The sequence below is a fragment of the Cryptomeria japonica genome, chromosome 1 (genome assembly GCF_030272615.1).
Source record: "Cryptomeria japonica chromosome 1, Sugi_1.0, whole genome shotgun sequence".
Lineage (NCBI taxonomy): Eukaryota > Viridiplantae > Streptophyta > Pinopsida > Cupressales > Cupressaceae > Cryptomeria > Cryptomeria japonica.
The window spans coordinates 391,690,364-391,718,345 of record NC_081405.1 but is presented as its reverse complement, the minus strand read 5'-3'; the positions used below and the strand labels follow the sequence as shown (position 1 = coordinate 391,718,345).

Sequence of the window (27,982 nt, the reverse complement as noted above, 5' to 3'; positions counted from 1 at the left end):
AATTAGTGGATGTGAAAAGATTAAAAAATGTGCAATATTTTTTAAAATTTTGAAAAATAAGAGTGTTGTACATTAGGCACAAAAAAAATATTTTATATCCAGATATGTGAAACACTCAAAATATGCTCAATGGCTTGATGAACAATTTTGCACATGTATCAATCAAAACTATATCATTAGTGGTTGACTTTGCATAAGAGAAAAATCAATCTCAATATTATAATTTAATACATATGGCCAAAATTGTTTATATTGTATAGATATGCAAATGATGATATAAAAGATAATATTTTTTGTAGTACCATTTTAATTTGAGTGACAAGCAGTTGCATTCATTATATGAAATTAAAATAAATAAAAAATAGATGGCAAAATATCTCATATGATTAGGACATCTATACATAAAATTTTAAATTGTTTGAATGTTTTGTTATCTATATAGGGCTCACAAAGAAAATAATATCCAAAGTATGTTAAGTTTAAGTATGTTAAGTTTTTTTAAAGGAGAGTGTGATGGAGCTAGAGCATGTGTGAAAACATCTCTTGTTAAAGAGCAACTAAAATTTGAGGATGCAACAAACTTTAAAATATGCGCATGCAATTTTGGATAGTTTTAATGCAAACTTATCTATGAGATCAAATGAAAACTCTACAATTCAATGATTCTTTTGGTTGGTTGAAAAGAATATTTTTTTGACATGATTGTGAGAATTAATGAATCACCAAAAGAACATTACATTTAAGAGTTCAAATTCAACATGGACCATATGATCTAGGAAGCATGCCTATTTTTGTCATTTTTACATTGGAGGTGTGTGAGAAGCATATGAAAATGCAAAATGGGTTGACGAATGGAAACAAAGATCATTAATACCTACACAAACACATTAGATAACTATGATTGTATTTTAAACCTTGTACACGAAGGTACATTAATTCAACGTCTATTTTTATTACATTATTTTCTAAAATATTATTACATATGTGGGCATACATTTATGTAAATTATGTCACACTTTATTTAATTAATATTTTTTTGCAATATGTGTATTATGTTGTTGCACTTGAGGGCAATAAAGAGGAAATAAAGTATTGGTTGGTTTGATGTGTTGAGATAAAACATTAGTTGTTACATGCTAGAGTAGATGATGATAACTATCAGTATCCAATAAGTAGTTGTTGTTTGCACTTGGCTACCTAAAAATGTAATAAGAAAGAATGGTTTTCCACCATTTGGAAACTATGAAAGGCATAAGAAGATTATACACTAATCACAATTGGTTATGGTAACAAATATAAAACTAGGTGGATATCAAGGGAGACTTACTAATAAAGAGCTTTTGACATTTTCTATTAAAGAACATGAGACAATTATAAATGTGTTACAAAAAAAAGACGATGCAGCTGGTACAACAAAATAAATCTCTAGGTACATATATAGTTATGTATATTTAACTGATATTAAATATATTATTGATTAGTTTATTGTTGTTCCTTAAAAAATGTATAAGTGATTGCATTTCTCCTTAATTCATTCGCTTGCCTCTTCTTAAGTCTATCTCTTAATTATGACTTAAAGTCAAGGCTCATGTATCTTCCCCTAAGTCATCTTCTGGTTAGAGTTAATTTTCTCATATGACTTAAAGTCAAGGCTCATGTATCTCCCCCTAAGTCATCTTCTGATTAGAGTTAATTTTCTCAAATGACTTAAAGCCATCCTCTCACCTCCCCTTAAGTCATCTCTTATTTATAATTAATTTTCTCACAAGATTTAGAGTGAGGGTATCCACCCTTAAGCCATCGTATTACCTTCTCTTAACCCATCCTCTTACCTCACCTTAAATCATTTTTTAATTATTATTACTTTCCTTATGACTTTAAGTCGAGGCTTACATATCTATATATAATTATTTTCTAGCATTTATTATATTTTCTATCATTTTCGTTTCGAATATCCTACAACTCAATTGCATTATTGACCACTACTTGTGCATTCAACTTGTGATAACATACTAGATACTTTTTCTTATGATAGACATCAACTAAATGTATGAAAATCTATAATATAATTTAATAACTTGATTATAATAATTTTATCACATGATTTAGAGTTAGGGCTTGCGTATCTATAGCTAATTTATTTACATGCATTATTTTTATCATTTTTATTCTTGGTCTCCTACAAGTAGATGACATGATTCTCACTACAAGTTGTCATCATGCATTATATGAATTTGGTAGCTCAATGAGTACATATTGTAGATTGAAAGTAAATATTAAAGGTATTGTATATTGAATTTTATTCTAGAAAACATAGTTGTTAATTTCTTTTTTGTGGTCAACCTAATTTTTCATATATGAACTATTAGATATTTATACATTTTAATGTTGGTGGGAGAATTCCTTCAACATTGTTAAACACATTAGAATACTAAGAGGTGGGGTCAATCAATATTCAAATATAGTTCAAACCCTTAATCACAAATTTAAACCCTTACTTAAACCAGATCAACAACAACGAAACATAATGTAACAAATGCACAAGTAGATACCAAATTTACATGGAAAACCTAACAAGGGAAAAAACACAATGAATAGGTTGCTTGGAGCTACTATCCAAATCCAGCTTCACAAATTAAAACAACATTACCTTAGGTTTTATGGGATACAATCCAAAGAAAGCTACAACACCTTGCAATATTGTTTTTTGGTTGCAAACAAAGGAAGTTCACTATTCCCTCAAAATTACAACACTTATTGAAGGAGGCTACAACCTCAGAATAACATAAACAATTGATAAGTTTCCACTGAAGAACTTCTATCTAATAAGATCAACTTCTTTCGGCTCACTACCTCCAACACACCTTTTGGTTTATTCAAATGTAGTTTAGTTACCTTCGGCTCATTGCCCCTGGTATGCATTAAGCACTTCTTTGTCATGCCACACTCTCGCACACTAGATAATGATTTGATCTTTCATTTATATCCTTTGCAAGCATCAACAAACTTTCTCTAAGTCGACCAAGAGGAAACATGTAGGCATAAAACTTGCAACACCCAAGGAGGTTGGCCCCAAACACTTCCAACATAGAAGGAAATAATTGCACACCGAGGCAACAAATAGGAAGGACTGAAAACACTTTGGCACACATCCATACGAGCCAACCATTAAAGCATTGGTGCAAATATCCCAAATCACCCAATAAAACACTTTGTTTATCATCCAAAAATTCCAGTTAACAAATAATATCAAAAAGGTCATGAACCACTATGTGGGGCACATAAGAGCATCATATGAATTTCCACATTACTTATATGTCATCCATTCACACTATCACGTTCAATTGAGCTAGCACAAACAAATAGATATTGAAACCAGCACTAGCGAATCAAACAGAGTCTTGAGATACAACAATTAGGTTCATACTTGCAGTACACCTGAACACTTGAGACTTGAGAAGAGGTTATATGCAAACAATATGATCAAGTCCTTCAAATTGCAATAACAAATATTGAAATGAAGATAAGTGCAGAGCAACTATCTATCATGTTTAGGGAATAGTAACAATAATATTCTGCGGGTCCCTAAAACTTCCCCTTGACCTTTTGTGATCCTTAATCATTCTTAATCATCCTTTATGGTTTTCATCATGTCACTAAAGGAACATTTGGCATCCAACTATGAAATTCAGGTCAACCTATTTGATTAGCTCAATTTGACATCTAACAATGAACATCGGAACAACACATTTTGACATCCAACCATGAATTACCAACATACAAACATAGATTGACATGAATGATAACACATTGTCACCACAACTGTAACAATCTCCCTCATAGGTTGACATCAATAGCAACACACTATCTCCACAACTGCAACAATGTCCCCCTTAGGTTGACATCAATGGCAACACACTATCTCCACAACTGCAACAATCTCCCCCTTTATTATTGATGGAAACACATGCCAGATGCAACATTTTATCTCCCACTTTGATATCAAGGGAAAACAACAAATGATCTTTTAAGAGGATAAGCATACTCCCCCTATCAACATCAGCATAAGCATACTCACTACCTACTCCCTTTGAGAAGTAGCCCTCATTAGTCTAGGGAAAAGGATATATCTTGAATTGATCCCCGAGGAGAGATGCACCATCTATGCATCTAGTTGGAAGAGGGAGGGGTAACAACCCCTAACTTCAATCTGAGATGCTCAAACGAGTCATTTGAAAGAGGTTTTGTAAGGATGTCTACAACCTAATCCTTTGCGGGTACATATTCCAATTTCACCTCTTGATCTCCTACTTTCTCTCTTAGAAAGTGAGATTTGATCGATATGCTTGGTTCTCAAGTGCAATACTGGATTCTTTGATATATTAATGTCACATAGAATGGGAATGGGCTCATCATATATTACCTTGATGTCCTTCAAGGTCTACTTTATCCACAACACTTGAGTACAGCAAGATGTTGCTGCTATATATTTTACTCCTATTGTTGACAAGGATACTGAAACCTACTTCTTACAGAACCTCGAGACTAATCTATTTCCCAAAAGAAGGCTCCATTATTGGTACTTGTTCTATCATCAACACTACCAACCCAACCAACATAAGTATAAGCACTTAAGTCAAAATCATTTCCCTTTCAATACCATAACCCATAGTTCGAAGTGTTTTTCAAATATCTAAAAATTCTTTTGATTGCCTTCACATAAATTTCTTTTTGATTGGCTTCTAACCTTACAACCAAACATACCGCATGCATAATGTCAAGCCTGGATGCAATTAAGTAGAATAGGTCCCCCAATCATGATCTAAACGGAGTCTAATCAACCTGAAGTGACTCGTCATCTTTACTCAAATGACAACATATTGTCATAGGAGAGCTCACCGATTTGCAATCTTCCATACCAAACTTCTTCAACATCTCTTTAACATATTTAATTGGAGAGATAAAGATACCAACATCTAATTGAACAATTTGAAGTCCAAGAAAGAATAATAATTCGCCTAGTATAGACATTTAAAATTATTTTTGCATCTCTTCAAAAAAAAATGTTATACATTACATCATCTCCACCAAACATTATATTATCATCATCTATATTGTCATAGGAGAGCTCACCGATTTGCAATCTTCCATACCAAACTTCTTCAACATCTCTTTAACATATTTAACTAGAGAGATAAAGATACCAACATCTAATTGAACAATTTGAAGTCCAAGAAAGAATAATAATTCGCCTGATATAGACATTTAAAATTCTTTTTGCATCTCTTCAAAAAAATTGTTATACATTACATCATCTCCACTAAACATTATATCATCATCATCTATAACAACAAATAGAATTTTTTCATGCTCACTCTTTATATAAAGATTGGTATTTATGGTACCTTTCTTGAATCCCTGTTGACGTAAGTACTTGCCTAGTATTGCATACAAAGCCCTAGGAGCTTGTTTAAAACCATATAATGATTTATTAAGTCTGCACATTATGTCTGCATCTCTCGTTAGCTGAAATCCATTGAAATGCTCAATGTAGAGTTCTTATAAACCACCATTCAAAAAAGAAAATTCAACATCCATCAGATATACTTTGAAGTTCTTATGAGCAACAAAAGCAAGAAAAAAATTGATTGCTTCCATTCTTGCCACCAGAGCAAAAATCCCTTCAAAATCAATTCCTTCCACTTGAGAATAACCTTTACACACCAACCTTGCTTTGTTTCTTACAACTTCTCCATCTTTCTTCAGTTTGTTTCTAAACACTTATTTTGTTCCCATCACATTCTTGTCAATAGGCCTTGGAACCAATTCCAAAGTTTGTTTTTGCTCAATTTGATCTACTTCTTCTTCCATTACTAGTATCCATTGTTGGCAAATGCACACTCCAATGAAAAATTGTAGGTGATTGAAGGTATTGTCATTGATGGCCACCTTACAATCCTATGGCACCGGCACAAGCACCGACACCGGCAAAGATGATTACCGGGACCCTAGTTGATAGGATTTCATTTTGCATTTAATTGTAAAATCTTTCTGTAAGCCGACAAGGCGAATTTTAATAGAACTTATATAAGTATGAGATCTTGTAGGATCATTTATGTAATGAAGGAATGTATGGAATGTAATAGGCAGATGCGAACATGCGAATAACAAGGCAGATTTTGGAATAAGGTTTATGGAAGTTGTATGAGCTTAAACCGGTACTGAACCTGGCATAGCAAATGCTGAACTGAAGCAGAACATGATATTGGATTTGCATAATCCATTTTTGTAAGTCAGTGAGACTTCCCTTTTTGTAATTAAGCAATGAGTTTTAGGCAGTTGGCCTTCCTGCATGTGCAGGACCCTATTGTAAGTAATATTCATTTATTGGCCAGCGAGTGAATATAGTGTGTCACAAATCCCATCGAGTTTCCTCGTTAAAAATATTGTGTTATGGTGTGTTTTCTATGTTGTGGTTATTGATCTTATTTACTGCATTATTTCTGGTTTACCGGTACACTGTTTTGGAATGCAATTTGTTTAATACGTTTAGAAAATCTATTAACCGGCAAGATACTGATTCACCCCCCCACCCCTCTCAGTATCTTTGGGAATCCTAACATCCACTTTGTCACTTGCCCTATCAACTATCTTTCTCAATCTTTTATCGTAGCATCCATATCTCCTACTCCTGGTTGAGTATCCAAGAAAGATTCCTTCACCAAATCTAGAATCAAACTTCCCTAAATCTTCTTCATCTCTTTTGATGTAACAAAAACTTCGAAGTACTTGACAGTTGCAAGTCTTCCATCCATAGCTCATAAGGAGTCGTCATGTTGTTTACTCTTAGTTGTCCTCTATTAAGAAAATAGACTACAATATGGACCCCTTTCCATTTCATATCAAGTAGATTTACTTCTTTCAACATTGTTCTTGCTATTTCTTGAACAATTTTGATATTTCTCTCTACTACTCCATCTTGCTAAGGAGTTAAAGGAACAAATAGTTCTTTTTATCCCATGTTTTTCAAAAAAGAAAATCAAATTCATTTGAAAAACTCATCTGTCCTATCAAACCTTAAACACTTGATTCTATCATTCATTTCATTTTCAGCCACTGATTTGAAAATTTTAAACATATTAAAAGCCTCTGAATTTTCTTTTAAGAATGTAACAAAAGTCATTCTAGCGAAGTCATCAATAAGTAACATGAAACACCTTTCAGCTTAAAGACTCTTTTCTCTGATAGGCTCGCACAAGTCAATATGAATCATCTTCGATGGTGTTGTAGAAGAAAACTCCTTGGTCTTGAATCTTGTTTTTGTCTACTTCCCAATTTGACATTCTTTACACAAGGTGTTTGCAAGCTTGATAAACTTTGGCATATCTCTAACCAGATGTGTAGAGCTGATCTTTTCAAGATTCCCAAAGCTTATGTGCCCCATTTTTTTGTGCCACGGCTAGCATTCACTTGTTTGTCCTAAACAACAAATTATTTCATTAACCTCCTTTAAATTGTATACATTTTCCTTCAATTCTAGTTCCTCTTTTTAGAGATGAATAGGTCCTTTGAGCACTAATATTGTCCTACATACCTCTTACCTCTTACCTCCAACAATTCCTACTCAACCCTACCAATCCTACCAATCCTAAAATTTAGGAAAGACCATCTCCTTAAGTCTAAAGAAGACCTTCAAGGAATCCTTGGGAATAGCACAACAAAACATTTTACCATCTAACAATGGATAAAGCAAAATTTTGATATCCACAAGTATAGATCCAAACTATAAGGCTACTCTATGACTACAAACTTGTCTCATACCTGTAAACTTGTCATGTAACAAAACACGATTCTAATGCAAAATTCAAAACATTTTATCTAACAAAGAGGCATCTTGTTAAAGCAAACTACTTCATTTTCCTTTACAAAAATATTTTACTTTTGAACTGAACACCAGGACTACTCTATGACTACAAACTTGTCTCATACCTGTAAACTTGTCATGTAACAAAACACGATTCTAATGCAAAATTCAAAACATTTTATCTAACAAAGAGGCATCTTGTTAAAGCAAACTACTTCATTTTCCTTTACAAAAATATTTTACTTTTGAACTGAACACCAGGACTACTCTATGACTACAAACTTGTCTCATACCTGTAAACTTGTCATGTAACAAAACACGATTCTAATGCAAAATTCAAAACATTTTATCTAACAAAGAGGCATCTTGTTAAAGCAAACTACTTCATTTTCCTTTACAAAAATATTTTACTTTTGAACTGAACACCAGGACTACTCTATGACTACAAACTTGTCTCATACCTGTAAACTTGTCATGTAACAAAACACGATTCTAATGCAAAATTCAAAACATTTTATCTAACAAAGAGGCATCTTGTTAAAGCAAACTACTTCATTTTCCTTTACAAAAATATTTTACTTTTGAACTGAACACCTATGGATGTTGAGACTTCGAAAAAAAATTATTTAAAAATAATATTGTTTTGATTTACTTCTCGTTTATTTATTTGTTGGGAAATTTTTCAGGCTCGCACGTATTATGAAAAGTCGATAAAAGACACATACAAGGTTGGCACCATCCTTGTTCTAAATTCAACATCAGAGATGTGCACAGCAATTATCAATATTGATGCCTCGGATTTTTCTGTTAATCGGAAATTCTCTTGACAAATAGCACTTAATACAAAAGATTCCATACAGAATTATCAATGAGCAGACATAAATATATGCCAGCGTCGAAGAGTTGCGCAAATAATCTGTTGCAACAAAGAATTTTACATTCAATTAATGTATTTTTTCCATCTTCATAATGATTTTGCAGCTAGATTTGCAAGCGTTCAAAAAGCTAAATTAGTCTGAATCGTGCTAGACAAGCATTTAAGTCAATTTTTTAATAAAGATAATTTTTAATATTTCGACGCTTGGGAGGACTTTAACTTGCAAGTATATACTTACTCAACCCGAAAAGAGGCAGATAATGATATTAATGTAAAGGATAGAATTAAAATAAAATGGACACAATGAAAAGGCTGGCTTTCTAGTCTCTACAGAATTTTAACTGGAGAGCGGAAACACAGAAGAATGTTACCACGTTGAAACTTGATGGTAATAGCGTAAGTGAAAATGTCAGCCTCCAACATATTCAAGAGTACACTAGAGGGTAAATTCTATATCATACAAATGCCAGTCTCCAGTATGCTACTTGAAAGAAAACAGAGTTCCAGTCCCTAGCAATAATTGAAGGAACATAAGCATTATTTTTTACAGAACAGTGACAGCACCACATACCTTTGTTAGCAGTAGATCTATCATTTGCTGCGCCATTGCCAAGTCATAAAAGTGTTATGTACAGAGAAAAAATGAACTGCAATTAAGCAAATCTCATCCCACGGGGGATGTCAGTTTGATTAACCACTCATACAAATCTCGTAGAGCCCACACGAAAAGCAAATGCTTCAACAGTGTCTCATACAGTTGCCAAAATTAACAATTCCACTGATCAGTCACGTGCAGGAGGGCTTTTTAAGTCTCTCCTAATTCCTAGATTTTCAGTGTAGGACCATGCTCTACTCATTTCTCCTAAAACAGATTTACCCACGTACCCATTAGTATGAGTATTATCACTAGCTTCCTTCTCAGCCCCGAGAAAATGAGACAAAACTCTGTTTTGAGGCCCATAGCTATGGACATTGTTGGATCTGCTGTTAAAATAAGGTGAATCGGGTGCCCTCCCAGGGCTAGCCAGGGGTGTGGTGGAAAAGTTTGGTGTAGCAAAAGGAGTAGTATAGGGAGTTAAGGAGACATGAACTGGATTTTGTGAATAAACCATCTTATGTGGAGGGAGAGTACCTCTGCTGCTGACAGGAGGAGGGATGGAAGCAAATTGACGCTGAGCAGTTTGTTTGGACATATCATCCACATAAATTAAATCATCAATGCGAGCAATAATGTTGAAGGCCAAACTCTCCAACACCCTTGAATAGCTTTCCAAAATTGCTTGGCCTACATCCTGCAAGAATACCAACATGCTTTTTTGTTCAGATTTAATCCGCCTAAAAATCAAAACCCTGTGCTAGTGATATCAATAGCTTTGTCTACAACTAACCTATCTGTGTTACATTTTTTATCATGGTCAATGTGGTCACATGCACTTCACCAGCCTTCAAAACGGCCAACTCAACTGTGCAGGTTTTTTCCATGCTATTAGAAATGAATTTGGGCCATTGATGTGAGTTATTTTGGAGGTCAAGTGCTAAAAGTAATGATTCAGTGTACCCAGCCTTCAAGTTGGCTCACATCAAGGAAGCATGTTTTTCAATGCTTTTATTTTAGGAGGAAATTAGCACCCCTGATTTGAAGAAAGGAAAGTTGCTACAGCAGTGGAATAGTTTACCGATGAAAATTCTGAATTGATACACATCAACAGTGCAAATTTGCACTGTTGATGTGAGCCATTTGTAGCCAAGGATCCTACATGTGCTTTAAAATAAACTTACTAAAAGACAGGTTCAGCTAATAAAGCACCTTATTGTACTGTATCTTGTTCATATCCAAAACAGTCTGCGACAAGCCAGGAAACCTGAGCTTCAAAGTTAAAAGGAGACTTTCCGCTCGTTCTGCAAGGAGCTCTCTCCTCTCAACATCTCCAACAAAGTCTTTCATCTTGCCCCAGGAAGACTTGGAGGTGGACCTGTTATCCCTTCCACTAGTTGTATGTTTAGAATGAAGTTTTTGCTTCCACACATGTATAGCACCTTCAATGCGATTCACAATTTCCAAAGTGTGATGTTCAGATGACAAGTCTAGGCAATCTAGAAGACAATCTGGAGAAAATTGTTCTGCTGTTATGTAGCGATAAATGATATCACCAAGGCTAGCCTTCCCATTCTGAAAGACAAGAAAACAAAGACTTACAAGTTATGCTATGTCTCGAGGACAGAAACAATGCCTTAGGTCCAGTCCATTAATTGTGGTCCAAGAAAATCCTCAACGGAGCATATACCTTTGGGAGAGTTTCTAAATAACTGTTGGGAACCTCCATCTCTGACAAGACTTGATTATTGATTGCCATAGCTGCCTTTAGGATCTGATTGGTACATTCTCGATGATGTTGCAATCGCTTCCTTGCACTGTCGGACAGGCCATCTGGAGGAACCCTGGGGGTGGGTAGCCACCATTTTTCTTCTTGCCGTTGAGAAGGCAGCCTGAGTGGAATGCGCCCATTATCATTTACATCTCCAAACAGAATTCCTCGATCCACATACCAGAATTCAGTATCACTGAAACTATCCAAAGTTTCCTGAAAAAAGGTAATTTTAGCTGAGAGGCAGTCTTCGTGGAAAAACTAACAATAATGCTAAAATCATATGAATTTCCTGGCTAAGTTGATATAACATTCAGCTATAAAGAATCATCAGCATACAAGTAGAAGAATTTATTGAAATAACACAGCTATAGAGTCTGATCAGCATACAAGTAGCATTGCATCCAGCTTCTTCAATGCTGGGAGATTGATGTAAAGATCTGATCGAGGCCTGCTCACCATGACCTGATTTATAGACAGCATCAAGAATTTTAGTTAGCGACCATTACATTGTTTTGTAACACAGATTTCACGCACTCTAATTTTACTAATGGGTTAAGAATGATTCGAAAACCTATGGCCAAATTGACCAACTTTTACCTCCAAACTAGCACCTTCTGGAAGCTCTTGCCAAGTGGGTATGAGTTCAACAATGGAATCACTAACACAAAGGAGCCACTCCATTTCTCTGCGCCACATTGACTTCTTCTGTGAAGCTAGGGGTTCCAGCCTCCAAAGTTCACCAAAAACAGAAGCTGCCACAGTTAATGCAATATCTGTTACTTGTGGGGGAGTTACACCTTCCTAAAACTAGGGACCAATCTTTTCAATAGAGTTGAATGTTATTCAAGCTAAACCACGAGCCATTACAATGACGAACACTGGAAATCTAATCATCAAAGTTTTAATCACAGAAGGACATTTCTAGAACTTCAAGAGAAATCAGTGACGATGAATCTGTCAGACAAAACAAGCTACTTTTTTATATGTAAACATTTATAAAGGTAACTGATGCAGACAGCTTAACTAGCTGCTCGTTAATTTGCCACAGAAAATGTGTGCCTTACAATACTTAAGCTATCCCAGAAACAGAACCTTTTCATGAGAACTTATAATACAAATAAACACCTGCTATTTTGTTAAAAAAATACAAAACCAGAAGAATAGATAGCAGAATTCTGAGATAGAAGGAAAGGAGAGAATGGTGCAAAACACACACACACAAACGACTAAACACCTTGATTCTGGAAATATGACAACTGTATTTTGGGCAGAAAAGCTACAACCTTTTTCCCACACCAACTCCCTACTGTGCCTTCCCCATAAAAGTCTCCCTCATGTTGGATATATGTTAAAAAGGTTTATGTTTTCCACCCCTTACAGACTGCACACAGCACCACAATTAGTGGGGCCTGGGACTATGCCCTGGCTCATGGGTTTGGGAGTGGGAGCCTATGAAAAAAAAATGAGGGTCCTTACCCCATTGTTTTATACTCATTGTATTGTACTAACGTATAGCAGTTTCTTCTACCAATGTGCCTATAAATACTCGAATATGGAAGAGGGTTAACCGGTTAAGTACAAAAAGGAAGTATTTTATTGTATTGTGAATGGTAGACTTATACACTTGTTGCTTTTGCTATTTTTCCCAAAAGGATTTCCTACGGCAAAATCTCTTGTTATACTATGAGTTTATCATAATTTCTGCTGCATTTCAAATTAAGTTAACATTCATTCTCTTTGCATAAATTTATCAGTATTTTTCTCTTCATTTGTTATCAGAGCTAGGGACTACCTAGTTCTTATAGAGCAAGGGCTGTGCAACAATCCTTTTCTTAAATGGGAGCTCAATGTACATGACTCTCACATGTGAAGAAAAATAGCAAGCACTTCAAGGATGGACATTGAGAAATTTAATGGCCAGAACTTTGAATTATGGAATCTAAGGTCTTCTCGTAGACAAAGACCATTGGGTTACAGTGTCAGAGGAGAAACCCTCAGGTGAGATGGAAGAAGACTAACAAAGATTGATAGGAATACAAAAAGTTCAATCCAGTTGTGCCTTTTAGATTCAGTATTGTTGAAGGTCTTAGCACAAGTCAATGCTAAGGAACTATTAGATAAAATGAGACCTTTGTATTAGACTAAGTTGCTGGTCTAGATACAGCTATATATATAGTAAATTATAATATAAAAAAATATATATAATTTCTATTAATTATAGATATTATAAAATTATAATAGATATTATAAAATTATAATAGATATTATATATAATAATAATATATAAATTATAATCATATATTTAGATCCTGCATCCATCACTATCATTTGGGTATGGTATCGCGTTAGGACAAAATTTTCCCAGCTTGTTCAGCGTAGGAATGATAAGTCGAGTCATTGCATTAAACTTAAATGAAGAATCCTCCAGTCAACTTATGATCATCTCGAATTCACTTCTAAGATCTTTTCACAATCTTTTTTCACTTGGCATAGATCTGTGATCCAATTGATTAGAAATGGCAACAACATAAGGTTGTCATCGCCCCTTCAAGTCTAATTACCGAATATACAATCCACATTTTCTGATCCAAGCTTATTATATATAATAATATATTTAAATATATAATAATGTATTTTTAAAAGTTAAGAACACCTCTTTTTTTATGCACCAAGGTCTATGGTTGGGAGCACCCAATTGATCAGGATTAAATTGGGAAAATATTGAAATCTAATTTTTCCAAAATTTTATATGTTTTAGTAAATTGCAATTTTGAGGGTCTTCGGTGCATTTTTGGACAAATATGGTGCCCGGAAACACGATGAGACATCATTGATGTTTCCGAAATTTGGTTCTAGATTATTTGAGTACCTTTCCAACGCATCAAACGGTTTGTAATTCGGAGCTAGGATGAGAAAGTTATGCCTTCTCAAAGTGGACTGAAATTTTATATTTAGTTTTTTTGATAATTTTGATAGTTTTAATAGTTTAATTGTAATAAACATTATGATGACTCTTCATTTCAAATTCCAAGGGATTTGTGTGACCCTTGGGATACATTCGACTTGTATAAACTCCAATTTTGAATAGAATGGAGACAGTTTTTGGTTTGCAATCTTCTTGTTGTCAATTTCTTTTTGTTGAAATCTACAATACCGCAAGTATCACACTAGGTATTGTAATCTGGTTTTCATAAATCAGATCAGTGGTATCAGAGCGGGAACGCTCCTTTATGCCAATTTACACAAGGTCTTCCTACCAAAGATTAGGATTGGATACACAAGATTTGTCAAAATACCCACCTTTGAGACGCACACAATCGAAGATGTCAGACAATGATGTTAAGAAGTTGGTCGAGGAAGCTTTAAATAAGCAACGAGAGGAGATGATGAGTCAATTTTCATACCTCCTACAGAAGCAAAAACCCTCTGAATCTGAAACACCATTTCGTGGAAATACCCCTTTCAAAGTGCAGGTCAATTTCGACATCCCAAATTTTGAAGGAAAGGTCGATGCTGAAGCTGTTGATAACTGGTTATCAAAGTTGGATAGGTACTTTTCTGTAAATAATTTCTCAGATGCTGAAAAGATAACATTTGCTCTCCTCAAAGCTGAAACCCATGTGAAATTAGCATGGAAAACCAAAGTAGCAAATAAAGAACAAGAATCAGTTGCTGAAGATGGTTTTATACTATCTCTTGATAAGAAGCCCACATGGGGAGAATTTGTGGAATATATCAAAGAAGCCTACCTCCCGGAGGATGTATATGAACAAAAATACATAGAATGGCAGCTTCTTCGCCAAAGGAGGGATCAGTCTGTGCAAGATTACACCAATACATTCCATTCACTTTCAGCAAAACTCGGTATTAATGATTCAGAGAAGCATAGAATTTTGAAATATCGGAGTGGACTTCACAAGTATATTCAAACAGAGATGGATTTTTTAAATATTGAGACATTGGCAACTGCCTATAAATATGCTACAAAAATTGAAGAAAAATCCAAGCAAAGAGGGAAGAGGGACTACTTTGCAAACAACAAGCCAAGGGCTGAAGGTGGCAATAAATTTGCAGGGAAACAGGTGACCAAGGAACCTCATTCAAATTCACCCAAGAACACATGGTGGTCTACTAAAAAGACAGACACAGGCATGTGGTGCGAGATGCATAGGTCCCCAACCCATAATACAAAGGACTTTCGAAGTATTAAAAATTTGATGACAGAAATACGAGGGGAGGAAGCTGAACCTGAATCGTCACCAATAGATAATTCTAAGAAAGAGGAGAATGATTCCATCATAGAAGCAAACCCATATGCCGTAGTTGGAACTGCTAAAGTATTTCCCCGTGAAGATGAAGAGAGACTTTTTCATTCACAGATGTGGGTTGATGGAAAGCCTCTACATTTTATTGTTGACAGTGGGAGTCAAAAGAATTTGATCTCTAGGGAGGCAGTCAAAAGATTAAATTTGAAAGTGACAAGACACCCACAACCATACTCTATGGGATGGGTGAATGAGGGACAAGATATTCAAATCAATCAACAATGTCGTTTGCCATATTCAATCAAGCCTTTCAAGGATGAAGTGATATGTGATGTAGCACCATTGGATGTATGCGATGTCTTGCTGGGGCAGCCATACATGTATCAGAGGCATGGGGTGTATGAGTCAAGGCCACGTAGTGTTACAATCAAGCTTGGTGAGAAGAGGTACCGAATACCAGAGGTATGTCCAACACAAACTACATCTTTAATTAGTGCTAAACAATGTAAACGCTTGATTGCTCAAACTGGAGCTTTTATTGTACTCATGATTCGCCCTGAACAAACAAAGTCAGTTGTTCTTAATACACATGCTAAGGTAACAGAGAATCAACAAAATCAAATAGATAAAATTTTGAAAGAATATCACAGTGTGTTTACACCACCAGTGGGAGTACCAACACACTGTCAAGTCAAGCACTCTATTGATTTAATTCCAGGCACACCGCTACCACATGAGCCAATATATAGGAGGTCAGTTTTGGAAAATAATTCAGGAGTTGATTCAGAAAGGACACATTCGTCCAAGTGCTTCACCTTGTGGAAGTCCAATTGTCCTTGCTAAAAAGAAAGATGGGACATGGAGGCTTTGTATTGATTATAGAGCATTAAACAAAATCTCTGTTAAAAATAGATATCCAATCCCTCGAATTGATGATTTGTTGGACCAACTTAGGGGGGCTAAATTCTTTACAAAAGTTGACTTGAAGTCTGGATACCACCAAGTACCAATTGATCTAGCAGATGTGTGGAAGACTGCATTTAAATCTAAGGAAGGTTTGTTTGAATGGTTGGTCATGCCTTTTGGCCTAACAAATGCCCCAGCCACATTTATGAGATTGATGAATGATGTGCTTAGACCATTCATTGATTCCTTTGTAGTTGTTTATTTGGATGACATACTCATCTTTAGCAGAACTTGGTCTGAGCATTTGCAGCATGTTGAACAAGTTCTTTCAACTCTGCAAAAACACAAACTTTATGCCAACATTGAGAAGTGTTCTTTTGGTATGCAGAGTATTCAATACTTAGGGTATATCATTGACGATGAGGGTGTTCATGTTGATCCAGCAAAGATTCAAATAATTCAAGATTGGCCATCCCCTAAAAATTTCACAGAGCTTCGCAACTTCTTGGGCTTAGCCAACTTCTATCGTAGATTTGTGTTTGGTTTCTCACACATATCATGGCCTCTTAATCAATCACTCAGGGGTGGAGCACAAGCAAAATTTCAGTGGACAGAGGCACAACAACAAGCATTTGAGGAGTTAAAGAAAAGACTATGTTCAGCACCAGTATTGGTCCTTCCAGATCTACACCAAGCATTTGAGATAGAAACAGATGCATCAGATTATGCTCTTGGTGCGGTACTCACACAAAATGGGCATCCTGTTGCCTATCACAGTGAAACTTTTTCTGATACAGTACGTAAGTATCCCACCTATGATAAGGAGTTGTATGCCATTGTTCAGGCTTGCAAACAATGGAAACACTATATATTGGGAAAAGAAACTGTTATACATACAGACCATAAACCACTCCAATTCTTGCAAACACAAGGAAAGCTACAGAATGATAGACATCAACGGTGGTCAGTCTATTTACAACAATTTCACCTCAACATTCGTCATAAAAAAGGAAGCAGTAACAAGGTGGCAGATTGTTTGAGTAGGCCTCCAATTGCAGGTTTGACAATAGTGTTGGATTCATGCGGTCATCAATCATCCACTTGGGAACAACTATATAGTACTGACCCTGATTTTGCTAACATCTATAGTAATTTGGTAGAAGGAAAATCTGTCTCTGATTTTCACTTGCAGGATGGGTTTCTTTGCCATAATGGTCACATATGTGTACCCACCGAAGAACGGAAGAAAATGATATGGGAAGCTCACTACAGTCGTGTTGCAGGACATTTTGGTATTGGTAAGACCACTGCTATCCTTCAAAAGTATTTCTATTGGCCAAAAATGAAGCAAGATGTCATTTCACATATACAAGCTTGTGCAGCCTGTGCGATTGCAAAACCAGCAAACCGTAAGTTGGGTCTATACTTACCATTACCTATTCCTGATAAGCCATGGCAGTCTATTTCAATGGATTTTATGTCTGGGCTTCCAACTACCAGGCGGGGGCATGATTGTGTATATGTTGTGGTAGATAGGTTTTCTAAAATGGCTATCATGATGGCATGTAAAAAGATGATTTCTGCAGAAGATACTGCCAAGCTATTTTTTGAACATGTGTGGGTTCATTTTGGTTTGCCAAAAACCATTATTTCTGATAGGGATAGCAGGTTCATCAGAAAATTTTGGTCTGCACTATGGGCTAAAATGGACACGAAACTGACAAAGTCCACAGCATTCCATCCCCAAACAGATGGGCAGACAAAAGTGGTGAATCGAATGATTATTCATATTTTACGGATGTATCATTCAAAACATCCTCGCACGTGGGATGAAAGCTTACCCTATGTGCAACACAGCTACAACCGTGCACTCCATAGTACTACAGGGCACAGTCCATTTGAGGTTTCTCTTGGGTACCAGCCATTGGCACCTATGGATGTAGCAATACCATCTCTACAGTCTAGTAGTCCATTGAATGGTGACAAGGAGGTAGATAAAGCAGAAAAATTCATTGATAACATTAGACACCTACAACAACAAGTTTATGAGATATTGGAGCAGAGTAATCAGAAGTATAAGGAAAGACATGATAAACATAGAACTCCCCATCAGTTTCAGGTTGGTGACAAGGTATGGTTACATCTTCAGAAAGAGCGCCTGCATGGACCAAATAGGAAGCTTCGACCTCTTCGTTATGGACCATACACTATTGTGAAACAAGTTGGTGAGAATGCTTTTAAACTTAATTTGCCATCCTTTTTGGGACTGCATCCAGTTTTCAATGTGGAGTTGTTGAGACCTTATTTTCCTCCTTTATTGGATATCTCTCAAGCTACTGAATACATTCAAGCTGCAGAGTTAAACCCCTCTACTACTGCTCCAGTCCAGTGTGACCATGTTACTGAAGCCATTTTCAAGACTTTGAGAAATCAGAAAATCCCTTTGTATCGGGTGGTTCGAGCTGGTCAGCATTCTCATCAAGGCAAGTGGCTTACTAAGGAACAAATTGAAGAACAATTTCCTCATCTGTTGCAGCAGATTAGTGCAATGGGGCCCATTGCCTCTTAAGGGGGGAGGAATGATCAGGATTAAATTGGGAAAATATTGAAATCTAATTTTTCCAAAATTTTATATGTTTTAGTAAATTGCAATTTTGAGGGTCTTCGGTGCATTTTTGGACAAATATGGTGCCCGGAAACACGATGAGACATCATTGATGTTTCCGAAATTTGGTTCTAGATTATTTGAGTACCTTTCCAACGCATCAAACGGTTTGTAATTCGGAGCTAGGATGAGAAAGTTATGCCTTCTCAAAGTGGACTGAAATTTTATATTTAGTTTTTTGATAATTTTGATAGTTTTAATAGTTTAATTGTAATAAACATTATGATGACTCTTCATTTCAAATTCCAAGGGATTTGTGTGACCCTTGGGATACATTCGACTTGTATAAACTCCAATTTTGAATAGAATGGAGACAGTTTTTGGTTTGCAATCTTCTTGTTGTCAATTTCTTTTTGTTGAAATCTACAATACCGCAAGTATCACACTAGGTATTGTAATCTGGTTTTCATAAATTAGATCACCAATAATATATTTATATATATAATATATATGATAATATATTTAAATATATAATATATATAATAATGTATTTTTAAAAGTTAAGAACACTTCTTTTTTTATGCACCAAGGTCTATGGTTGGGAGCACCCAAGCACGTCATGGGACAGCCAAGGCACACCCTTGCAGCCCTAGGCCCTAGGTACCTTGTAGGTACATCCGAGCAGCAGAGTCATGCCCTAGCCTTCCTGTACTCACTCCCATTTAGTCCCAAGTCCTTAGTAAACAAACTTTTGTTTCAAAAGAAGTTGTATTCTCTTAGGATGAATGATTTTAACATTATGCTGGGTAAATTCACCTATGATGTTGAAATGGATAAAGATAAATGTTTTATTTTGTTATGTTCTTTACCAAATTCATCAAGTAGTACACCATGTAAATCTCAAATAAGTTAGTCACATCCTTGCAATCAGAAGAAATGCACTGAGAATTCCATGGCGAATTTAACAAAGGATGGCTTGTTTGTGAATTGTTATTCCTAAGAGAAAAATATAAACATGCTATGAGACAAGCAATCAAAGTCTAAAGGTAAAACTATACCTCCAAGGAGATCAAGAAATGTCGGAACTACCATAAAAAATGGGCATTTTAATAAGATTTAAAAAGGTTGACAAAAACTAAAGCCTCCACTAGAGAAGCAATCTTCGAGTACACACTACTGTCATGATACATGGTTGGACACAAGCACTTCCTTTCATATGGCTCCTAACAAGGAGTGGTTTTGTGATTACTAAAATTATAATGAAGCAATGAGACAACTCATATAAAGTCATGAGGCGTAATGGAGGTGATGATGTCTTCTTATGAGAGAACTCAAGTCCTAATGAATGGGAGAGCCAAGCTGATGATTAAAGATGGAACCCCTCCCTACGGTTCTGAATATCCCTTAGTTGTCTTGAAATCTTATAAGTAAAATGAGTGATGCAAGCGTGCAGATAATATTCAACAAAGATGATTGCAAAAAAGTTCAAGAAGCAATGATGTTGGCAAGAGAAGTTTGCAATAGAACACTATTAATGTGAGGAAAGCACTATGAGTGATAGACGTAATAGCTCTATTGTCCCTGAGATAGGAACCTATATGTTGCCTCTAACAAAAAGTAATGCTTTGGGGCACATTGAAGATAAAAACTTTTTAGTTTTGCACACTAAAGATAGGGCTGAAGGAAATTTTGGTTGCTCCTCATGTTTTCATATATGCGAACATTGGATGTATGTTTAGCACAATCAAATAAAATTCCCCAATAGCAAATGAGGTTTTGCAACTATCATATATGTTTGGACTTGTCCCTATTCTATCACTTGGAAAAACATTGTTTTACATTTCATTTATAAATGATTCTAACAAGAAAACAAGGGCATATTTCTTCAAATACAAATATGAGGTTTTCAATAAATTCAAAGAGTTAAAGCTCTTGTAGAATACCAAGCAGGGAAAAAGATATAAGTGTTGAAGATAGATAATGGTGGAAGGATTTGCTTAAATGAGATCGAGTAGATTTTTAAGTAACATGGAATAGCAAGTTAAAAGACAACACCATACATACCACAAAAAACAGAATTGAAGAGAGGAAGAACAAGATGCTGGTGGAAAAATTTTGTATGCTTAATGGTGCAAGTTTAGAACATCTAGTCTTAAAAAAAATTTAAAAGACCACATGTCTTCTAATCAACTGATCATCTACATCAGCATTTGTTGATAAAACTTTGCAGGTGTGGAATAGTTAAAAACACTCTCTTTGACATCTGAGAGTTTGTGGTTGTGATGCTTGTATTCATGTTCTAAAGGAAATGAGATCATGGATTATAAAGCAGAGAAGTGTATAGCCACGGTATATAAAATAATAAGCTTTGAAATCCAGAAACAAGGAAAATTATTTACAGTCACAATGTAATCTTTCAATAGGTTTAAATTTTAAAAGCATCCAAAACAGAAAAAAACAACCACTAAGGGAAGAAACTGTATCTGAATATGAATCAATAGAGAAAGGTCAACTAGAAAAGGACAAACCTCATAATCCAATCTCAACGAGACTAGTTATAGAAATAAGGCAAATAGACAAATTGTTGAAAACCGATAGCTAGATCGGATTATATGAGCAAATAAATATGAACAAATGTATCGACATTGGGCTGGGCCCAAAATTGTTTTATTGTAACTTGTAAATAGGGTAGGCCCAATTCGGGCGGTAAAACAAATATGTAATTGAGAGATCATTTATGTAATTGGGCTGGGCCCAAACTCATGTAACTTGTAAATAGGGTAGGCCCAATCTGGGCGGTAAAACACATGTATTTGAATTTTTTTGGCGGCAAGATACAAGGCCGACTTGGTAGATAAGAAGACTTGTGTCTTGTATATAACAAAGGCACATTGATGCATAACAACACAATTATAATCACCGAATGATCTCTGCATATATGCGATCTGCCATCAGCGAATTTGTGACTTTGCTTGGTGAACATAACAAACTTGTTATCCGCAGCCTAACATCAGTGATAACTGGCGAATATACCTTGCACTTCAGCGAACATCATTAGCAGCACAGCGAACGCCATAAGAGGCACAACAAACATATTCCAAGGACAGCAAACCAGTTCAAGAGAGAGCGAATTTACTCAGGGACAGCAGGTACTCCAGTATCAGCGAACTGTGTTTATATCCTTCGTGATCAGCCGATAAGTTCATCACACTGCTGTGCCCTAGCTTGGTTTCATCTATGCATATATATTGTTGTTCTGAGTGTAAAGATACCTACAGATTATTGCTAATAAAGATTAGGAAGTGTTGTTGGGTTTTTCACCTCCAAGAGGGAGGTTTTCCTAGGGTATTTGTGTGTCATGTGTTGATTTGTGTTTGTCTATCTTGCATTCTGATTTTCTGTCTCTTAATGCTTATCTGATTACTAAAATTAACATGGTATCAGAGTTTTAGGTTCATTCTAAATAATCAGATTATTAGTTGTCCTTCACTTTCAGTTTGTTGTTAGTTTTGCAAGATGGTTACAGGTCTGAAAGTAAAAGACAGACTTGAAGGTGCCCTAAATTTTACATCATGGAAGGTCCGTTACAGTTTGTGAAAGATAAGGATCTGACTGAGCCTTCGGATCTGGATGAGCTAAACCAATTCAAGAAGTCTACTGTGAATCAGTAAGTTCAACAGCAATGTCTGCTAGACAAATTGAAGGCATTGATGGGACGATAGCAAGAATAAGATTTCAGGTGCTCTCATTCCTCTATTCTCAATTGTAGGGTCCACCTGGTTGGAGATTTGCATCTGATTACCTTATTGTTATTAGCGTCTTAGTTTGCACAAGGTTTTCTTGCTTGTTAACTACTTCATCTGAGGGTGCTTTCATATGTCGGTTTGTGCACTTGTTTTCAGATCTTAGTATTGCCTAGCTTTCTTCCTAAGGTTTGGAACAATCACCCTAGTTCGAGCCTTGTTCTTGTGTTAAGAATTTGTTCTAATCCAGTTTGAATTATTGAAGTTATTTATGCCCTACTCTCTATTTTAAGTATGTTTATCTCTCAACCTATTTGATGTGGTTTGGTATGAATATGTAATGATCCAAATTGATGCATTGATCTAAATACATCCTTGGCACTTAAGACTTCAGCATGTGTATTCAGATATAAATCTAGGAGTATTATGATGGAAATAACAGCAAGCACAAATAGGAAGATGAATAAATTTATAGGAGATTTAGAAACATGGAACCTCAGTCATTGGTGTGATAGACATCCTACTTAGTATCTATGCCCAATGTTGACCTTACTATCTTCATATTATGATATGATCCTTTATGATACTTGCTACATAGTTTTGATGCACTGTATTCTATCTAAGTCTTGAACTGCTCAATAGTCTTGCTGCTCTGGAATTATATACTCTTATGGTGTGTCTCTTGATTTGCATCAAACCTCTTAACATCATATGGACTGCATTTTCTGTTTTGTTTTATGTTTGGATAAGGTTGTCATGTAAGGTTGTGACTATGTAACACTTGGTTCTCTTCAGCCCTTCATAATAGGCTCTCATGTTCTTTGTGTAGAGGATTGCCTTTATTCATTGTGACATTATCTCTTCAATTTAAGCATACTGCCTATTACATTCTTTGAAGTAAGTATTCTCTTGATGATGAAACCTAAGATGAATGAGGTATCTAACTTATTGAAGATGCCTTTCGATCATACGCTTGTGCTCAACTACAATGTGTATCCTTTTTTGAGTGGTTGATACTCACATTTGATTTTAGCCATTGGCTGGAAAGACAATTTGGCTTATATACCTTGCTTATGGATTTTGTAAGATGTTTTCTGAAGTCATACACTTGCCTTAGTTTTCTGATATAGCTAACTCTCTGTTATTCAAATATGGAAAACAATTTTTAGAATGTTGTGTAGGTTTACACTATGGTTGAAGTTGATCATAAACTGGCAATATCCTTTTGAGCAATCTTGGCATATGTTGTCAATGGTGGAAGTCTAGTCAATAAGGAGATAAGTTTACTCATGTTGATGCTTCTTGAATTATCTACCTACAAGCTTAAGAGGGAGCTTGGTTTCTTCACTTGAAGGTATGCCTTGATCATAATGATTGTGCTATGGGTCCATTTCGTAAAAATGAAGTAAGGAAAAGATTGGCATTTCTCATCCTTGATTTATGGCTGCCTTCCTTTATTGATTCTTATATTATGCAATCTTCATGAGACTTGATTACCACAATTTTATATTAAGAATCAAGAGGGAGTTCCATATGGAAGTTTTTGAAAATATGAAGTTAGATGTGTAGCTCATAGTTAGAAGGAAACATTTGCTCTTGCTGCTAGATATACTAATATTAGAGCCACTATAGCTAATGTTGCAGGCTGGAAGTTAGATATAAAGATTGTTCTCTTAATGTTGTCTATATTGAATAACTAGAAGGTTATGAGAATCAAGATAGAGAATCTCATGTGTGCAGATTAAAGAAAAGCTCTTTACGGCCTTAAGCAAGCTTTTTGAGCTTGGTATGAGAATATTGTCAAGAATTTGATTAAATTAGGATTTTGCAAGAATGATGTTGATTCTAACCTTTACTTTAAAAGTATTCAATGGTGAACTGCCAATTTTGTTTCTTATATATATGTAGATGATTTATTTCTAACTGTTGGAGATAGTCTCATCATTAGATGTAAGAAATAATTAGCCACTGAATTTGAAATGAAGGATCTAGGCCTAATGCATTATTGTCTAGGACTAGAAGTATGGCAAAGATCTTATCCTTAGTCAAGAAAATATGTCATTGATATGATGGATTGTAAATCTATGTCTACTCCTACGGAAACTAACTTAAATAAGTTGAGTATTTCCACAGCTAATTCTGATTTTGCAGATCCCTCAGAGTACAGGAAATTGATTGGATCCTTGATGTATCTAGTTAACACTAGACTAGATATTTGCTTTGCAGTGAGTGCACTTAGCCAATTCATGAACCAGCCAAAGCATGTTCACTTGGTGGCAGCCAAGCACATCCTAAGATACTTGCGTGGAACAATTGGCTATGGGCTGAAGTGTCCAATCAACACAGTGATCAATTTGGAAGGCTACTCTGATTTTGATTGGGCTGGAAGTGTTATTGACAGGAAAAGAATTTCTGGAATTTGTTTCAGCTTGGGTTCCGCTATGATCTCTTGGGCCTGTAGAAAACAGTCCTCAGTTGCATTGAGTACTACAGAAGCTGAATACATTGCTTCAAGTGTGACAAGTAGAGAAGCAGTTTGGCTTCGCAAACTTCTTGTTGGGTTGTTTGGACAACCTTGGGAATCCACTGTTATTTATTGTGATAATCAAAGTTGTATTAAAAATGTCTAATAATCTCGTGTTTTATGACAAGTCAAAACACGTGGGAACTCATTATCACTATGTTCGTGATATGGCACAAAGAGGTGCCATCCAGCTGAAATATATCAGCACTGTTGAACTGGTTTCAGATGTTCTAACCAAGCCTCTAGCTCGAGTGAAGTTTGAGTACTTCAGAGAGAAGCTTGGAATCGTGGAGAACACAGCATTGATTGAGAGGGAGTCTCAATCTTAGTGATGCAATTTAACTGCATCTTCCACCCTCTGCGGGCAATGCAAGGTGGAGTCAACCTCTGCGGGCAATGCAAGGTGACATTGTATTCTTCTCTGGGAGAAAGTTGAGGTGTAAGACCTCTTCCACCCTCTGCGGGCAATGCACGGTGGAGTCACCCTTTGCGGGCAATGCAAGGTGACAATGTATCCTTCTCTGGGAGAAGGCTGAGGTGTAAGACCTCTTCCACCCTCTGCGGGCAATGCAAGGTGGATCCATCCTCTGCGGACAATGCAAGATGGACATCATGAAATGAGTTCATCATATTTATGTGTTTTTATTGCAGGTATACTCTATGAAGCTTATACATTCATTCTTGCGGGCAATGCAAGATGAAAGTCATGAATGGATCATGTCAAGTGGCAGATATCCTCCCTAGCTAAGAGGGAGTGTTGAAATAATAGCTAGTTCAGATCAAATATAAGTATTACTTGTATTGCGCTGGACCCAAATGCATTATGTAACTTGTAACCATTAAGGATGTTGATATTTGCTAGAATCCTCCCTAGCTAAGAGGGAGTGTTGAAAACCGATAGCTATATCAGATTATATGAGCAAATAAATATTAACAAATGTATCTACATTGGGTTGGGCCCAAAATTGTTTTATTGTAACTTGTAAATAGGGTAGGCCCAATTTGGGCAGTTAAACAAATATGTAATTGAGAGATCATTTATGTAATTGGGCTGGGCCCAAACTCATGTAACTTGTAAATAGGGTAGGCCCAATCTGGGCGGTAAAACACGTGTATTTGAATTGTTTTTGGCGGCAAGATACAAGGCAGACTTGGGAGATAAGAAGACTTGTGTCTTGTATATAACAAAGGCACATTGATGCATTACAACACAATTATAATCACCGAATGATCTCTGCATATATGCGATCTGCCATCAGCGAATTTGTGACTTTTCTTGGTGAACATAACAAACTTGTTATCCGCAGCCTAACATCAGCAATCACTGGCGAATATACCTTGCACTTCAGCGAACATCATTAGCAGCACAGCGAACACCATAAGAGGCACAACAAACATATTCCAAGGACAGCAAACCAGTTCAAGAGATAGCGAATTTACTCAGGGGCAGCAGGTACTCCAGTATCAGCGAACTATATTTATATCCTTCGTGATCACCAGATAAGTTCATCACACTGTTGTGCCCTAGCTTGGTTTCATCTGTGAATATATATTGTTGTTCTGAGTGTAAAGATACCTACAGATTATTGCTAATAAAGATTAGGAACTGTTGCTGGGTTTTTCACCTCCAAGAGGGAGGTTTTCCCAAGGTATTTGTGTGTCATGTGTTGATTTTGTGTTTGTCTATCTTGCATTCTGATTTTATGTTGGCTATTGCTGTTACTTTTGATCTTGATGTAAAATAGACGGATGTGAAGACAATCATGTGGAGATCTTGAAGAAGAAATATTTGTCACAGAATGAAAATTTTATAATTAATAGAAAGAAGGATCTAGTTTTCACGTTACAAAGATCCCTTTATAGCCTAAAACATCACCAAGGATGTGGTGCCAAAAATTTGACAATTTGATTTGTATGAAACAAAGTTGATCACTGTATATTTCAAACCAGAGTAGCCGGAAACTCCTTTGTCCCTCCCTGGGCACACGTATCGCCGCATCCAAAATGGATACATATCTGATACATCCCAGATGCACATCAAATACTGTAACCACGTGTGCCCAAAAAACCTTGAATTTCCAACCACGTCGGATACTATGTGATCTGATTTTTTTAAAATTTGACATAAATCTTCCTATAAATTGAATAATTAAAAACTTTATTCATGCATTTTGTTTTTAAAATGGTATAAACAAAACCTACACCAAATAAGAAAAACAGATGAAATGTTCTTCTATTTCAGTGACCCATTTTTTGGGTTATTTTCCAATGCAACTCTACTATTTTTGCATATTGTAAAATGTTAAATCAACTTATCTCATTTATGTAGCAATTATGTGTTTTATGAATGATGTATCCAGATGTATCCATATTGGGGGTCTTAAAAAATGGACGTATCCATATATGTATCCGTATCCGAGGCCATGCAACTTTGTTTCAAACAGATTGTTGACCATTTTGTTTTCATAGTGGTGTATGTTGGTGATATGTTGCTAATTGGAAACAAATAGAAAAATGTTCAAGGATGTCAAATTTCAATTGTCTTCTTTGATTAATATAGATGATCTTGGTATTTCAAACTTTTGTGGGTGCACTGAAATTAAAAGAGACCATTTAAACATTAAATTCTGGTTGAATTACAGGAAATAAGTTGAGACTAAATTGGGAAAGTTTAAAATGCATGAATGCAAACCTGTTAATATTCCTATTGCTATTAGTTTACAATTATCTATAGAGCAGTGTCCCAAGACATAAGATATAAAGAACATGTATCATCTTACTTACGAAAGTGATATTAGAAATCTAATGTGTGCCATGGTATGTGTCAAA

General features: G+C 35.7%; 1 protein-coding gene across 1 annotated transcript in view; it reads right to left on the bottom strand.

Moving 5' to 3' along the window:
- Positions 1-9,094: 9,094 nt before the first annotated feature.
- The window catches only part of LOC131070928 (rop guanine nucleotide exchange factor 1), a 31,721-nt gene continuing 12,833 nt past the window's right edge, over positions 9,095-27,982 (bottom strand). The window contains exons 3-7 of the mRNA XM_058006615.2: positions 11,708-11,862; positions 11,498-11,572; positions 11,027-11,323; positions 10,549-10,911; positions 9,095-10,033 (exon numbers count right to left, since the gene is read on the bottom strand). Coding sequence (XP_057862598.1) covers positions 9,524-10,033; positions 10,549-10,911; positions 11,027-11,323; positions 11,498-11,572; positions 11,708-11,862 — 1,400 coding nt within the window. The 3' untranslated portion in view covers positions 9,095-9,523. The remainder of the gene's footprint in view (positions 10,034-10,548; positions 10,912-11,026; positions 11,324-11,497; positions 11,573-11,707; positions 11,863-27,982) is intronic.